The 17043-nt window shown below is 35.5% G+C and overlaps 1 protein-coding gene across 5 annotated transcripts in view; it reads left to right on the top strand.

Moving 5' to 3' along the window:
* ADGRV1 (adhesion G protein-coupled receptor V1) overlaps nt 1-17043 on the top strand; it is a 598696-nt gene that overhangs the window by 51989 nt on the left and 529664 nt on the right. For all 5 annotated transcript variants that reach the window (XM_055297968.2, XM_063612214.1, XM_063612213.1 and 2 more), the window contains exons 2-9: nt 1709-1893; nt 4637-4786; nt 5917-6012; nt 9416-9520; nt 11942-12055; nt 14012-14577; nt 15368-15638; nt 16013-16342. In XM_055297968.2, coding sequence (XP_055153943.1) covers nt 1709-1893; nt 4637-4786; nt 5917-6012; nt 9416-9520; nt 11942-12055; nt 14012-14577; nt 15368-15638; nt 16013-16342 — 1817 coding nt within the window. The remainder of the gene's footprint in view (nt 1-1708; nt 1894-4636; nt 4787-5916; nt 6013-9415; nt 9521-11941; nt 12056-14011; nt 14578-15367; nt 15639-16012; nt 16343-17043) is intronic.

The following is a 17043-nucleotide window of genomic DNA, read 5'->3' on the forward strand; positions in this document are numbered from 1 at the left end:
TGCACTTCAGATGTCTTATTTCTCTCAGTTCATGGTTCTATCACATCTCCTGTTCAAGGACTTCAGATTTTTCTTTCAAAATCACAGTAGACTGTAGTTGATCTTTTTCTTTCACATCCAAAGCCTAGGTTACTACCTTCTCCCTCTTCCATTTTGTGCTCTCTTCATTGTACCTTGTTCATTTCTTTCCCACTATTTGTCCTAAGTGGGGTGTGAAGTCATTTTGGCTTTAGAATTCCATAAAAGACCTTCAGTTGGCTTTGATTTAGCTCAGAACCGCTCCCCCTTTCCTGTCTCACACATGCTTTGCTTTTGCCCTTCCATTTCTCTCATCTTTTTCGTTTCCTTGCTATCCATGAACATTCCTAGGTTAGAAGACAGGGAAGAGTTTGCAGCTGGTCAAGGAAAACTCTTCTTCAGATTTCATTGGTCTTCTGGCAGGTTTGCCTGGAGAGAAGGGACAGGTACAAAAGAAGACCCAATCCTTCAGCATCTCTGTCCCTGTTAGCTTATATCCCTTTCCTGGACTCCATTTGAACTCGGCATCCCTGTCTGGATTTTGCAGTCAGAAGTGTGTGAGACATCATTGAGCAGTCTCAGACTGCGTTGTCTGTGTATACTTAACGGAGAACATTGCATTTAAATCCTAAAATATATCAGGAACTCATATATTTTGGTGTGTCTAAGTATAAAGCCATGTGTAGCCAAGTGGAAACACCACATACAAGAAAATTGTATTACTTCTTGGCCAAGGTAAAGATTAATAGGAAGCATTTTGGCTCATAGAGTATGTAATGCAGCTCTCCTTTAAAACACGTGAACTTTTTATGTTCGTGTGACTGATCACATAGATCTATTGGAATCTTAATGATCCCTGAGGGAAATTGTTCACGTTTTTAGAGGTACATTTACATTACAAAACAGCAGCACTTTCAGGAGACCACTGCACTGTTGTGCTTTTGAAAGCACTTGAATCCCAGAGTGCTGAAAGTAGGAACAATATTGATGACTCATAAACACGTATCGTAGTAAAAAAAAGAAAGTAGATGTCATGGAAAAAAAGGAAATATACACTTTGGCAAATTTGCTTATTTTAAAGCAACGTGGACATTTTCTTAGATGTGGTCTTAGTATTTTAGCTAGTAAAATGAAAGAAATTTAAGTCCTGGAAATTTATCCCTTCTTTGAAAGGATTAGAATTTCTTTGCAATAACTAAGAATTTAAAAAATTCTCAAAGAAGACAAGTTTAAGGAAAAAGTAGACACAAACCAAGAAATCAACTTATTGCTAAAAATTTGGCTTCGACTGTTTCAGCTTTGGCTGGTATTTCATAGTTTTGTTTGTGTAAATATGGGCTTTAATTAAATTTCCATGTTGCTGCTTAGGTTTTTCTTAAAGTGTGGATGTCAATAAATTTTTTACATGAACTAAATTTAATAAGTAAGTTTAACTTACAACTATTATCTTGGTATAGAAGCTAAAAAGCAAAAAGTGTTTCTGAATAGTAGAAAGAGAACCATAAGAATAGAATCGTGTTTTTTTAACTTCTGTCATCACATATTTGAGTTTGATGGCTTAATAGTTGATGTATTTATGTCTTAGTTGTTTGCTAACTGTTCATACTGTGTTTATATCTATAGACAATACAATCTAATGAAAATAGATTAGATATATTTTGTGAATAATACTTTTTTCTTTTTATTTTAGGGATGCCCTCTTCATCTTTATTAATAAATCTTCTTTCAGCTTTACTCATCCTATTTGTGTTTGGAGAAACAGAAATAAGATTTACTGGACAAACTGAATTTGTTGTTAATGAAACAAGTACAACAGTTATTCGTCTTATCATTGAAAGGATAGGAGAGCCAGCAAATGTTACTGCAATTGTATCGGTAAGAAATTATTATAGCTCTATTTTTACTGAAATGCATATGACATTTCTTAGTTTTAATGGCAAGGATTTTTTTTTCTGTTTGAGATTTTGAGCAGTTTCATTATGATAAGTGATAGATGATTTGCAGATAACGCTATTCCATTTTTATCTCTTACAGGTTTATAGAGTGCTCCAACATAACCATATACATTTAACAGTACTATTTTTAAAGACATAGACTCATCATTTTGTAGTGCTCATATATTTATTTTAGAACAAGAACTTTTCATTTTGGGTAATTTGGATTGTAGCTATGTGTGCTCAGATATACTATCTATTGTAAGGTGGTGTAGAGAAAACGTATGGAATATTTAAAAGTAGAAAAACGACAATAGTAAAAAAAAAACTTTAGTTATGTCCAAGAGCTCTTTTAGTGGGAAAAATTAAGTATATTAATTTAAGTAAATATTGGGTAGAATTTGTTAAACTATTGATCTATCTTGCACACAGTTTAGTTACTGGGTGGATTGTGTGTGCATGAGTACGCGTCTATTTTCAACCAGAAAGTTATGTCATGTGACCACTAAGAGTATTGCTGTATTTGAGTCTCAAAGTACTTAGACTTTTTGTTTGCAAAAATAAAATCTTAAGAAATAGGCTTAATTATCACATTATGAAATATTATAAAAAGAGATGAAGAAAAACGACCTATGAATGAATCCAATGCTATAATTTTAGTTATTTGTGACATATATCTATATATAGAAATTATTTTTAGAGTACACATTATATTAGATAATCTTTTTCATAAAATTTTGATTGAATCCTAACAATTTTTCAGGTTCCTTTATCATTTTCACAACTTTTCTTGATGGTGTTGTAATTACTTCCTGATCATTCTTCCTTTCATTGTGGTTGCTTCTAATTTTTACTGTTACGAATGTTATTCTGGTGAAACTGTTTACATATATTTTGATTTTTACCTATTTTGAATTGTTAAGTGATTTTCATAGGCTGAATTACTGTGCTTTTCTGTTTGTTTCAGTGGTTCTTGATAATTGTTTCTTAACGCTTGTGTCATTTTCTATAGTAAGGTATATTTTCCAACACCCTTCACAACTTACTTGGATTTCTCAAGTATTTAAAACTTAATTTATTGTTATGTATGAGAACAAGAAATCACTAAAATTTCCCTATACATGATTTTTACTGGTACTAAATCAAATATTTTTTCTAGTAGCTTAATTACTCATTTTTAGCTCTTTCGTGAAAGAGATCTCATTTTGATCTGCACAAGCTCATGCAGAATCTTACTAATAATACTGAGAATCTTACTAGTAATGCTGATTTCACAGAATAAGATCCTAAAAAGTTAAGGAAAAGTTTATGATGACTAAAACATTTGAAATGCTAAAATAATTAGATCTTTATTGGAGATGTGGGAGAATATAAGTACAACTTTAGGTTGAGTTTGGGAAAGAGCAGTTTCTTTGAAGCTGATAGGGAAATAATTGATTTTCCTGACACATTTTTTGGCAGGCCACATACATCCCTTTTTTTCCTTCTCTCTTTTTTGTTGATATATAATAGTTTTACATATTTTGGGGGTATATATGTGATATTTTAATATTTGTATACAATGTGTAATGATCAAATTAGGGGAATTGGGACATCCCTTACTTCAAACATTAATCTTTTCTTTGTGTTGGAAGCATTATAATTCCTCTCTTCTAGCTATTTTGATATATACAATAAATTAATGTTAACTATAATTTTCCTACTGTACTATTGAATACTAGAACCCATTCCTTCTGTTTTTGTACTCCTTAACCAGCTTCCCTTCATTAACCTCTTCCCTTCTCAGCCTTTGGTAACCACCATTCTACTCTCTACCTCCATCAGGTCCACATTTTTTAGCTGGGTAGGAACATGTGGATGAGAACATGAGATATCTCTTTCAGCACCTGGCTTATTTCACTTAACATAATGACCTCCTGTTACATCCATGTTTCTGCAGTTAAAAGGATTTCATTCTTTTTGATGGCTGAATAATATTCTGTTGTGTAGCTGTGCATATATGCAACATTTTTTGAGAATTTTAGCTATAATTTGTCTTGTTAGGTTTGCTGTTGTCTACTCAAGATCAATCAAGAGCAGAGAAAAAAATTACATCATTGCTTTCCTATATAATTCTTTTTCTGTGTAATATTTGTTTTCGTTTCACAGCATGAACAAATGATTTTGTTTAGAATCATTTCTTTTTTCTTTTTCTTTCTTTCTTTTTTTTTTTGTGGCAGAGTCTTGCACTGTCGTCCAGGCTGGAGTGCAGTGGTGTGATCTCGGCTCACCGCAACCTCCACCTCCCCAGTTCGAGTGATTCTTCTGCCTCAGCCTCCCGAGTAGCTGGGACTACAGACACACACCACCATGCCCAGCTAATTTTTGTATTTTTATTAGAGACAAGGTTTCACCATATTGGCCAGGCTGGTTTCGAACTCCTGACCTCGTGATCCGCTTGCCTCGGCCTCCCAAAGTGCTGGGATTACAGTAGTGAGCCACTGTGCCTGGCCTGGAATCATTTGTTGATTTCTGAAGATAAGTTTTTTCAGTTGTTAAATATTTATGATTTTTGTTTTTGTACACCCTGTCTATAAACATGTCACTTGATTTATGCTTTTTCTCTTGATTACTGTAATTAACATCAGTTTTACTTGTCCTAATACTGTGTTAAATAAGAATGATCTATATTTTATTTTTGATAGCTGTATGGAGAGGACGCTGGTGACTTTTTTGACACATATGCTGCAGCTTTTATACCTGCTGGAGAAACAAACAGAACTGTGTACATAGCAGTATGTGATGATGACTTACCAGAGCCTGATGAAACTTTTATTTTTCACTTAACATTACAGGTAAGTCTATGTTTCGTCCTTATAAAAATTATAAGGAGGACTTATAAAACTTATAAAAATCTTTTAGTGCTTAACAATCTATCTATCTAGAGATGAGCCAATTCAGATAACTGGTGGTGGTATTCATAGAATCCAGAACTGACAACCTCTTCAGCGCTTCCACAATCTGGTTGTTCCTTGATCTTGTTCAGAAACTCTGCAGCTAGTTTTTGGATCCATTCAGCTTACTCCGGAATTGCCATGGCAGTTACTCCAGAAAACTTTGCCTTCCCTTTGGCCCTTTTTTCTTTTATTCCTCCCCTACTACCAAATGTGCAAAGAATGACTGTGACTTCTGAGTTCAAAGGACAAGGATACAAAAAGCGGGCATGGAAGTGGGAGGTCCCTGTGACTTAAATTCAGAGTACTGCTGGGGAAAAAACCTGAATAGCCTTAGGTTTAATTGAACTTTATGGCTTGGTTTATTAGGTTGAGGCAATGACTCGCTAACACCATTCTGGTTGTTTTTTCTAAAGAGCATTAAGAATTTTTTTTTGAATAATTGTGTCACTACCATTAAAATGTTTGTGAAAATGACACTTGAAGCAGTTACGTTTTGCTCTTTTAAGTCATTCTTTAAAAAATACACTTTTTGCTGTTGTTGAATATCAGTACAAATGTTACAGAAAACTCTTCATTTTATAAACATAGTTTTAATGTTTTATCTTCAGTTTGGTTCTGTGATTCATAGAATAACTAATTCTAAAGTTCCAGTACCTTCAATAGCATAGGAAAAATTACATTGAATAGAATTTTGTACTGTGTACTTAATTCTGTTATATTAGTGATAACATAGTAATTATAACTAATTTATAATATAGTATTACTAGCCAGTGATTATTTATAATTATACTATCATATATTATTAAGAGTCAGTGACTACTGGTTTTCAAAACTTTTTTGAAAATTTTTCATTTGGAACTTCTTAACCATATTGATGTAATTGGAATGTTTACTTAATCTGTGCATTAAGATTACATATGTATGTTTATTATATTCTGAATAACTACTTGACAAATTCTACAAAAGTAAATATTTAACTTATTATTTTATTTTTAATTCATTATTTTATTTTTGGGATTTTATTTTAGAAACCTTCAGCAAATGTGAAGCTCGGATGGCCAAGGACTGTTACTGTGACAATATTATCAAATGACAACGCATTTGGAATTATTTCATTTAATATGGTATGGACATAATTTGATGATACTTGTGGTTGCTAGATAATAGTTTATTAAATTTTAAAAATTAGTTTTCATTATGTTAGCTAGTATCATGCTGTGTTTTGATATTTAAATAGAATTTGCTGTAACTTTGTCCCTGTTTCACATTCTGTAGACCATTCATTTGTTCTACCTAAGATGTTTGTGAATTGAGGAAGCTTGTATGACCGTGGTCATCTTTTGTCCTAATCTCTTTCTGCTGATTGTTCCACCTGACTCCTTTGTTACCTCTTCTGTCTTTAACTCAGATATACCACCCATTGCTTTTTCCTGATTTCTCCAAATGTCACCTAAAGAAAGTTGTTTGTTTGTCAGACTCTTCTGAAAGTTTGGAGTTAATAGGAGATGAGAAAGCATGTTGAAAGAATACTTTTCTTTTTTTAAAATTATTATTATTATACTTTAAGTTTTAGGGTACATGTGCACAACGTGCAGGTTTGTTACATATGTATACATGTGCCATGTTGGTGTGCTGCACCCATTAACTCGTCATTTAGCATTAGGTATACCTCCTAATGCTATCCCTCCCCGCTCCCCTCACCCCGCAACAGACCCTGGTGTGTGATGTTCCCCTTCCTGTGTCCATGTGTTCTCACTGTTGAATTCCCACCTATGAGTGAGAACATGCGGTGTTTGGTTTTTTGTCCTTGTGATAGTTTGCTGAGAATGATGGTTTCCAGCTTCATCCGTGTCCATACAAAGGACATGAGCTCATCATTTTTTATGGCTGCATAGTATTCCATGGTGTATATGTGCCACATTTTCTTAATCCAGTCTATCATTGTGGGACATTTGGGTTGGTTCCAAGGCTTTGCTATTGTGAATAGTGCCACAATAAACATACATGTGCATGTGTCTTTATAGCAGCATGATTTATAATCCTTTGGGTATATACCCAGTAATGGGATGGCTGGGTCAAATGGTATTTCTAGTTCTAGATCCCTGAGGAATCGCCACACTGACTTCCACAATGGTTGAACTAGTTTACAGTCCCACCAACAGTGTAAAAGTGTTCCTATTTCTCCACATCCTCTCCAACACCTGTTGTTTCCTGACTTGTTAATGATGGCCATTCTAACTGGTGTGAGATGGTATCTCATTGTGGTTTTGATTTGCATTTCTCTGATGGCCAGTGATGACGAGCATTTTTTCATGTGTTTTTTGGCTGCATAAATGTCTTCTTTTGGGCAGTGTCTGTTCATATCCTTCGCCCACTTTTTGATGGGGTTGTTTGTTTTTTTCTTGTAAATTTGTTGGAGTTCATTGTAGATTCTGGATATTAGCCCTTTGTCAGATGAGTAGGTTGCAAAAATTTTCTCCCATTCTGTAGGGTGCCTGTTCACTCTGATAGTAGTTTCTTTTGCTGTGCAGAAGCTCTTTAGTTTAATGAGATCCCATTTGTCAATTTTGGCTTTTGTTGCCATTGCTTTTGGTGTTTTAGACATGAAGTACTTGCCCATGCCTATGTCCTGAATGGTATTGCCTAGGTTTTCTTCTAGGGTTTTTATGGTTTTAAGTCTAACATGTAAGTCTTTAATCCATCTTGAATTAATTTTTGAATAAGGTGTAAGGAAGGGATCCAGTTTCAGCTTTCTACATATGGCTAGCCAGTTACTTTAAAAAAACTTACTATGAAGTTAAATTGAATAGCAGGTATTACATCTCTTCAAAATTCTGTAGTCATCCCAACTCTTAGGTTTTCCCATTAATTAATATTTTCTGAAGATTGAAACTTCATTTCATTTCGCTCACCTTTGCTCAATAGTGTATTTTCTGTTCCTTAACTGAATTCCTGTGGCTCTGGCCAATCCTATGATCAGAGAGTTTTATCTTTAGAAACAAATACACAAAATAGGGCCCTTCTTGAGATAAATTGTTTCCAGCTCTTAAAACCAAGTTTATCTCCAATACAACTGAATCTGGTCACTAAATTTTAAACTCCAGTAACATTCCTGACTTGGTGTCTCTTTGAATCACATTACTAATTATAATTAATAAAACACATTGCAATACTTCCTAGCTTTTCATTTATTTTTAGATTGCTACTACAATTGGTTGTATTGTATGTCATTTTCTTGGTACCTTAACTTATCTTTGAAAGAAGTGGGCTATAGGTAAATATGATCTTCATAGTGCAGTATCTTTGTTAAAACGGGTATTTGGCCAACCTCAGTTTAGTAGAAATTCAGTAACCTCCATTATACTGTCATTTACAGACATTAAGTTAATTAATCAACCATCTCTTTTATTTGAATGATAAAGAATTGTTAATGATGAAGCAGGCTCCCTTAATTGCTTACTTTCTCTCCATATGGCTTTCCTGCTACACTTACTCCCTGTGTATCACCTCTGACCTCATACTGATTTCTTTAAAGGTTTCTGTTGTCGTTGTTGTTATTGACATTATAAATCTTAGCCTCTGGGAATGAATCCTAGTTTCTGGCATGGGTCCCAGGTCCCTGACTGGTGGGGGTCTCAGTGCTGCCAGACAGCCTCTGACATCCTTAAAATTAAACTAAATAACCATTGAGCTCACGGTTGTGCTCAATAGGCTGGCTTTGGTTTCCAGCCCTGAGGATGATTATGTTGGTAGTGAAGATGACATTGATGATGATGATAATAATAGCAACATTTACTGAGCCCTCAGTATATGTCAGGTACTAGGATAAGCAATTGATGTGAACTATCGTGTTGAAACCTCATCACAACCCTTCAAGACGGACATTCCTCACCCCAGTTAGGATGGGGCTACTGAGTTTTGCTGTCACCCTGAGAGCTGGCAACTGCTTCTGTAGCCTGTGTGTACTTGGCTGTGTCCGTGTTCCTCCTCTCCTACCCTGAGTTTCCACCAGCCGAACCAGCATATTTCTTCTGAAGTCCTTGCTTTCACCTCCTGCAGAGATCCTGTCCTGAAAGTTATTAGCAGTGTCTGCTTTTCACTGACAAACTGGCTGATGTGGAGAGAGTGGTTGTGGACAAGGCCAAGTGGTGGTCCCAGTGACCTGCTGCCTTGGTCTGGAGGCTTAATTCATGTTTGTGACTGGGCCCCTGTGAGCATTTGAGTTTGTCACCTTTCATCTAAAAACCCTTTAAATTCCTCAGCAGAACAGCTAGTTGATGGTAGAACCAGGACGAGAAACCACATCTTTTGCCTGACTAGTTTTTATTGTTCCCTTTACACTATTCTTTTTAACTTTTTCAGCATTTTAAAGCTATAGTTCATTGATGCTAGGAAATATCACATTCTTATCATACAGTGTGGATTGATTTGTCTGTGGAAATTGAGCGATTCTGAGGTAATAGTTTTTACCACCTCATACCTCTGATTGCTCAGCTCCTGATCATCTGTGCTTGCTCTCCTCAATAGCTTCCCTCAATCGCGGTGAGTGAGCCCAAGGGCAGAAATGAGTCTGTGCCTCTTACTCTCATCAGGGAAAAGGGAACCTATGGAATGGTCATGGTGACTTTTGAGGTAAGTTTACTCTGAAGTCATTTTATTTTATTTATTTTTATTTATTTATTTATTTTTTTGAGACAGAGTCTTGCTCTGTTGCCCAAGCTGGAGTGCAGTGGTGCGATCTCAGCTCAATGCAACCTCTGCCTCCCAGGTTCCAGTGATTCTCCTGCCTCAGAGTCCCGAGTAGCTGGGATTACAGGCACATGCCACCATGCCTGGCTAATTTTTGTATTTTTAGTAGAGACAGATTGTCACCATGTTGGCCAGGCTGGTCTTGAACTCCTGGCCTCAGGTGATCCGCCCGCCTTGGCCTCCCAAAGTGTTGGGGTTACAGGCGTGAGCCACCGCACCCGGCCCTGAAATCACTTTAAATGAGAACACTGGAGTTCATACCAGATGGCTGCAATTTTGAAAATCAAAGTTCCTTGTATAATAAACATGACACAATACAATTAAAATAAAGATGAATACTTTTCTGATCTGATACATTTCATGATTAATATAAAAATGTTTTCCTTGCTGCTTGTGTATACAATGCTTACATGAAATACAAGTAACATTTTAGATATGTGGGAAAAATAAATCATAGGATAGAATAATGTTAATTCTATAAAATTCATAGAACTTCTATGATAAATGTTTTCAACAGTAGGAAATTTTAAAATACCCATGGATTACTCAGGTTTACATAAAATTATGTAATATGTTGTCTTTCTCTATTTTGTTTTATTTTATTTTTTTTGAGACAGGATCTTACTCTGATGCCCAGGCTGGAGTACAGTGGCACAGTCATGGCTCACTGCAGCCTCAGCCTCCTGGGCTCATGCAGTCCTCCTGCATCAGCCTTCTGAATAGCTGGGAGTACAGGTGCATCACCACGCCAGTTTTAATGTTTTTTGTAGAGATGAAGTCGCATTATGTTGCCCAGGCTGGTTTTGAACTCCTGAGCACAAATGATCCTCCCTCTTCAGCCTCCCAAAGAGCTGGGATTATAGTCATTAGCCACCATGCCTTCCCCCTGCCCCCCATTTTTTTTCAATACACCAGATGGATGGTGTTTGTAGCCATTGCACTCCACCATGGGAATCCATAAATGTTACAGGATGTGGCATGAATATGATAAGCTGTAGGTGAGGTGTATTTTTCAGGGGCTAGCTCTAATCATTTTATTTGATTGCTTACTGACCATGTGCCAATCATTGTGTCACCACATTGCTGTTCTATGAGATACACATTTAAATCTTCAACTAATTTTTGTGTTTTTTAGGATCCATAACATGATCATATACTATTTTCAAACATTAAGAGTGTTAGCAATTTCAGATACCAGTTTATTTCCTAATTATTAATTGTAATATCAATAAAATAGAAACTTGTAATTATTTAACACAATTCTATGGAAGCATAGAAGAGTTCTGTTCATGCTTGTGGGTGTCCACACCATATGGTAGTTATGTTAACTACACAGAACATAGAATAGCGGAAGACAATAATGCATGAAAAACACAGTAAATGCTAACTAAATATGCAGTAGTCTTGCAAGTTCTACACTGGAAGTGTTACACAATTTTTCAGGTACTTAGGATTGTGCATTTAGACAATAAATTTTTGAAAATTTTTCTGATAAATATTGGAAAAATTAGAAAATAATTGGCTGTAGAAAGGATAAATCATCCAGATTAGAGTGTTTTCAACTTATCTATGGATGTCTAAAGTTATTTTATCAGGTTTGTAGCCTGTTTTTTGTTTAAATAATTATAAGTAACATTTTTGGAGTGCTTAATATTGCCATATACTGTTGTAAGTGCTTTATATTGATTATTACTGCATACATATAGCACCCCTCCCTGGCACTTGATCTCTCTCATGCTATTCTTAATTTTTTCTCTATGATACTTAGTATCATCTAACGCATACCCATTCATTTATTTATCATTTATTCCCTTCCTTTAAATGTCAGGTCTATATGGAGGGGAATTTGCTGTGTTCACTGCTAAATCTTTAGTACCTAAAAAAGATGCGGCATGGAGTACTCAACAAATGCTTTTTTAAATGAATGATTTTATTTATTCTTCACATCTTCACATCCAGCTTGTGAAGTGGAAAATACTGGTATTACTTGAGGGAATTTACTAATCTTGAATACCCTTTCTTCCAAGAAGAAATATTTATAGAGTTTTTTTTCCCCTCAGGTTTAACATAATGGTTGAGAAAAAACAGCTCGTAGAAACCACGTAGTTTAATGCAATTATAGTCATTATCTATAATTACATTATAGGACCTATTAATTTGAAGGGCAGAATGATGTATGGGTTAGTGTAATTCTTGCAGAACATCTTTAAACTTCAGATTTTTGTCAGCTGATATCACAATGATGCTTTCTCAATCTTGTGAAGTATTTTGCATTTATTGATGGCATTTTGTGTTTCTTTGCAGGTAGAGGGTGGCCCAAATCCCCCTGATGAAGATTTGAGTCCAGTTAAAGGAAATATCACCTTTCTCCCTGGCAGAGCAACAGTAATTTATAACTTGACAGTACTCGATGATGAGGTTGGCTAATGTTACATACCCAAATGGGACAAGGATTCTGTGTTGCAGGACACAGTCCTATATAAACTTAGTGTATTGTGGCCAGTCATACCTCAGCTATAAATAACTGACTGTTTTGGAATACATCTTATTATTATTTATCTTACTTAATTCACATTAAATTGCACATCTAAAAGCTGATGAATCTGAATATAACTGGCAACCATACATCATACAAATATTTAAGCATTTTGTATACCTTGGTAATCAATTTTTGTTAGTGCTTTCAATTTTGAGCGAGAACAGTACTAACCTAGAATAAATATTTTACCATAAAAGCAAAGAAAAAATCTACTGCAGTTGGTATTCTTTTGTTTGGATTTTTTTTTTTTTTTTTTTTTTTTGAGACGGAGTCTCGCTTTTTCACCCAGACTGGAGTGCAGTGGCTCAATCTCAGCTCACTGCAAGCTCCGCCTGCCAGGTTCACGCCATTCTCCTGCCTCAGCCTCTCCGAGTAGCTGGGACTACAGGCCCCTGCCACCATGCCCGGCTAATTTTTTTGTATTTTTAGTAGAGACGGGGTTTCACCGTGGTCTCGATCTCCTGACCTCGTGATCCGCCTGCCTCGGCCTCCCAAAGTGCTGGGATTACAGGCGTGAGCCACCGCGCCTAGCTTGTTTGGATATTTTTAATGTTCACATTTATGGGAAGCTTTTTATTATTTTTATATTTCACATTGAAACTAGCAAGGATAGCAATACATGATAGAGCTAGCTTAATTGCTAAGAAAAGTATGAATCAACAATAATGTGCAAGGATGTCCCCCACATGAGCTAAACAAGAGAAAACATGGCTTTTTGTAAAAGAAACTAAGTTTTGCCAGAAAAGAAAACAAAAAGAGAATAGCTGGGAATTTGTAACCCTCCCTCTACCCTCCTACAAAAATTCTGAAACTAAATCACAAGAAAACTCAAGAGAAGGGAAAAAATGTATTAGAGTATTAGAAGACATTATTAGAAAAGAATTTTTCTCTTGAAAAAAATGAAATATTTGGAAGCATTGATATCTCCAGTTCCTCTGGTTCTGGAAGCAAGCAAAAAAAAACTTTTTGTTTTAAGATCTCCGAGCATTGAACGGGCTATAATTTGGGGAGATGATTAATTACACTTTTTGATTGTAAATTTGGAAGATCAATCGAATCATAACATTTTATTTTTAAGATAAATAGCTTTGCTATTTATATTGCTGGTGATGGAGGTAAAAGCATGCATTTTTTTCACTTTTATTTCTAAAATAGAGTTTATGGTGAATGAAAAGCTCACACAGCACAGTGGAGATTAACCCCAAGATTTCTCTGCAGCAGCATAAATAAAAAGGAGAAAGAAAAAAATGAAAAGCAAAAATTGCACTTTAACAGTGTCAACATTTTTCCTAGTAGTGACTCTTACAGATTTTTCTCCAGGGAGGCATGATATGTATCTTGAAAAGCATATATTGGTGTCACATGTTTAACTCCTGAATTAACAACGATTTGGAGAAAAGCAAGAATAATTCACAAGGGAAACTAACAATTTTTATGTAATGTTTAACGTACTTTCCAGATTCTTAGGTATTATTAGACTTTCAGTACTACTTCTAAGCATATCAAACTGATAAAACTGATAGAAATATATGATAGTTTTTTACCGTTTAATCTTTGGAGTTATCTAAGGACCAATTAAGGTTGAAAGACATTATACCTGGACTTCATTATTTGTACTATTGCTTCCTTACGTTTTATTTTCCTGTCTAAAATACATTATTTACCTGTGGAAAATATTTTATTAATTGGAGACTAAACAAGCCTATTTGGTCCCTCAGTTAAAGAATTTTTATTTCTATGTAATTGTATTGAAACATGATGACTTGTTACACTTTAGTTTCTTTGCAGGTGTTTTGGCTGTTGATGTTTTGCCTCTGTTTGTATTCCTTTAACAGGTACCAGAAAATGATGAAATATTTTTAATTCAACTGAAAAGTGTAGAAGGAGGAGCTGAGATTAACACCTCTAAGAATTCCATTGAGATCATCATTAAGAAAAATGATAGTCCCGTGAGATTCCTTCAGAGTATTTATTTGGTTCCTGAGGAAGACCACATACTCATAATTCCAGTAGTTCGTGGAAAGGATAACAATGGAAATCTGATTGGAGCTGATGAATATGAGGTTTCAATCAGTTATGCTGTCACAACTGGGAATTCCACAGCACATGCCCAGCAAAATCTGGACTTCATTGATCTTCAGCCAAACACAACTGTTGCTTTTCCACCTTTTATTCATGAATCTCACTTGAAATTTCAAATAGTTGATGACACCATACCAGAGATTGCTGAATCGTTCTACGTTATGTTGCTAAAAGATACCTTACAGGGAGATGCTGTGCTAATAAGCCCTTCTGTTGTACAAGTCACCATTAAGCCAAATGATAAACCTTACGGAGTCCTTTCATTCAGCAGTGTTTTGTTTGAAAGGACAGTTATAATTGATGAAGATAGAATATCAAGGTATGATTTATTTTAAATATATTGCTACCATTATTTTATTATATTATTCCAGATTTAAGTTTTGTGGTGTTGGACACAACAGTGAACTGTTAGAATATGTGTCATTTTTTCCCACAAAGTTTCATGACAAACTCAAAAAAGACACACACACACACACACACACACACACACACAAAAGAATATGTGTCATTTTTTCTACCATGGCTTCACTGTTTTCTTTTTTATTTGGAGTGTGATTTAATTATGCAAATGATTCATAGTATAGTAGCTCCCTAGGACACATTCACAGATCTACACCTTCATATTAAAAATACTTTTTTCCACCAGGCATGGTGACTCACACCTGTAATCCCAGCACTTTGGCGGGCTTAGGGGGAGGATTGTCTGAGGCCAGGTGTTCGAGACCAGCCTGGACAACAAAGTGAGACCCCCCGTCCACAAAATAAAATAAAATAAAATAAAATAAAATAAAATAAGATAAAATAAAATAAAAAGATTAGCTGAGTGTGGTGGTGTCCACCTGAAGTCCCAGATACTTGGGAGGCTGATGCAGGAGGATTGCCTGAGTCCATGAAGTTGAAGTTGTAGTGAGCTCTGATCACGCCACTGCACTTCGGCTTGGGCAACGGAGTGTGACCCAGTCTCAAACAAAAATAACAAATCAGTTTTTTTTTGTTATATAAATTCTGTTTTTATCAGTGTCTAATGGACAACTTGACATTGGGAAAGCTTATCTAAGGGAAATAAAGTGTACTATGTGACAATATGTATTTATTTTAACACATTTAAGATTTGAAGAAATCACAGTGGTTAGAAATGGAGGAACCCATGGGAATGTCTCTGTGAATTGGGTGTTGACACGGAACAGCAGTGATCCCTCACCAGTAACAGCAGATATCAGACCAAGCTCTGGAGTTCTCCATTTTGCACAAGGGCAGATGTTGGCAACAATTCCTCTTACTGTGGTTGATGATGATCTTCCAGAAGAGGCAGAAGCTTATCTACTTCAAATTCTGCCTCATACAATACGAGGAGGTGCAGAAGTGAGCGAGCCAGCGGAGGTATAACCCTTGTTATGCTTTATGCCTGTTAATATTTCTGTGCTGTAGAAGAACCAAAGAATTTGATCATACACATCAACTTTATGTTTCGTTTGAAGGGACAGGAAAAACACTGGCTTTGGAAATGATAGTTTTCTTACTCAGTATTCCTTCTGAAAATATTTTACCCTCTAAAAAATTCCACGAACTGTGACTTAGGAACATTTCCAAATCTGTTTTTGGTTCATTTTTTGCTCTATTATGTACAAGAAGTCATCATTTTTAGACATAAAATAGTAATAAATATTAAAATTAGAATAACATGGAAAATACAGAGTTTGTTAATCTCAGATGTGAGAATTCTGTACTTTAATATTTTATTCCTTTATCTGCAGCTTTTGTTCTACATTCAGGATAGTGATGATGTCTATGGCCTAATAACATTTTTTCCTATGGAAAACCAGAAGATTGAAAGCAGCCCAGGTGAACGATACTTATCCTTGAGTTTTACAAGACTAGGAGGGACTGAAGGAGATGTGAGGCTGCTGTATTCTGTACTTTACATTCCTGCTGGAGCTGTGGATCCCTTGCAAGCAAAAGAAGGCATCTTAAATATATCGAGGAGAAATGACCTCATTTTTCCAGAGCAAAAAACTCAAGTCACTACAAAATTACCAATAAGAAATGATGCATTCCTTCAAAATGGAGCTCACTTTCTAGTACAGGTACTTTTATGATTAAAATAATCGTAATTTTGGTTAACCTTCAAGTGTACTAATCCGTGTGAAAGAATTAACTAAACATTATTTTGACCTTGTTATTTCGCTGTCATTTATATTTTGTCACTAAAAGTTATTTAGGTAGTCGGAAGAGAGATTATGCCTGCTCCTAAGGTATATAAGTATAAATAAGACAAGAATTTTTACCAAAGTTAATATTTTAATTAGGTGACATTAAAAGTACACCAGACGTGAAATGCCAGTCATGTAAGTCAGACTGTCATGGATAACATAGTAGAGTAACTTACAAACTATTACAGGGGAGGGTGAGAGAAAGAGAGGCTAACCATGCTTTGAATTGATTTGGGAAAATATGACATAGGAATAGGATTTGTAGGATAAGTATGTTTTCATAATGAATGTTGCAAGGAAAATATTTCAGAAACACAGCAATATGAGAATTTTTTTTTCTTTTTTTTTTGAGACAGGGTCTCACTCTGTCACCCAGGCTAGAGTGCAGTGGCTCAATCTCAGTTCACTGCATCCTCCACATCCCAGGTTCAAGTGATTCTCCTGCCTCAGCCTCCCGAGTAGCTGGGAGCCTGCCACCATGCCTGGCTAATTTTTGTATTTTTAGTAGAGCAGGGGTTTTGTCATTTTGGCCAGGCTGGTCTTAAACTCCTGACCTCAGATGATCCATGCGCCTG

The sequence above is a fragment of the Symphalangus syndactylus genome, chromosome 11 (genome assembly GCF_028878055.3).
Source record: "Symphalangus syndactylus isolate Jambi chromosome 11, NHGRI_mSymSyn1-v2.1_pri, whole genome shotgun sequence".
In the NCBI taxonomy this organism is placed as follows: Eukaryota; Metazoa; Chordata; class Mammalia; order Primates; family Hylobatidae; genus Symphalangus; species Symphalangus syndactylus.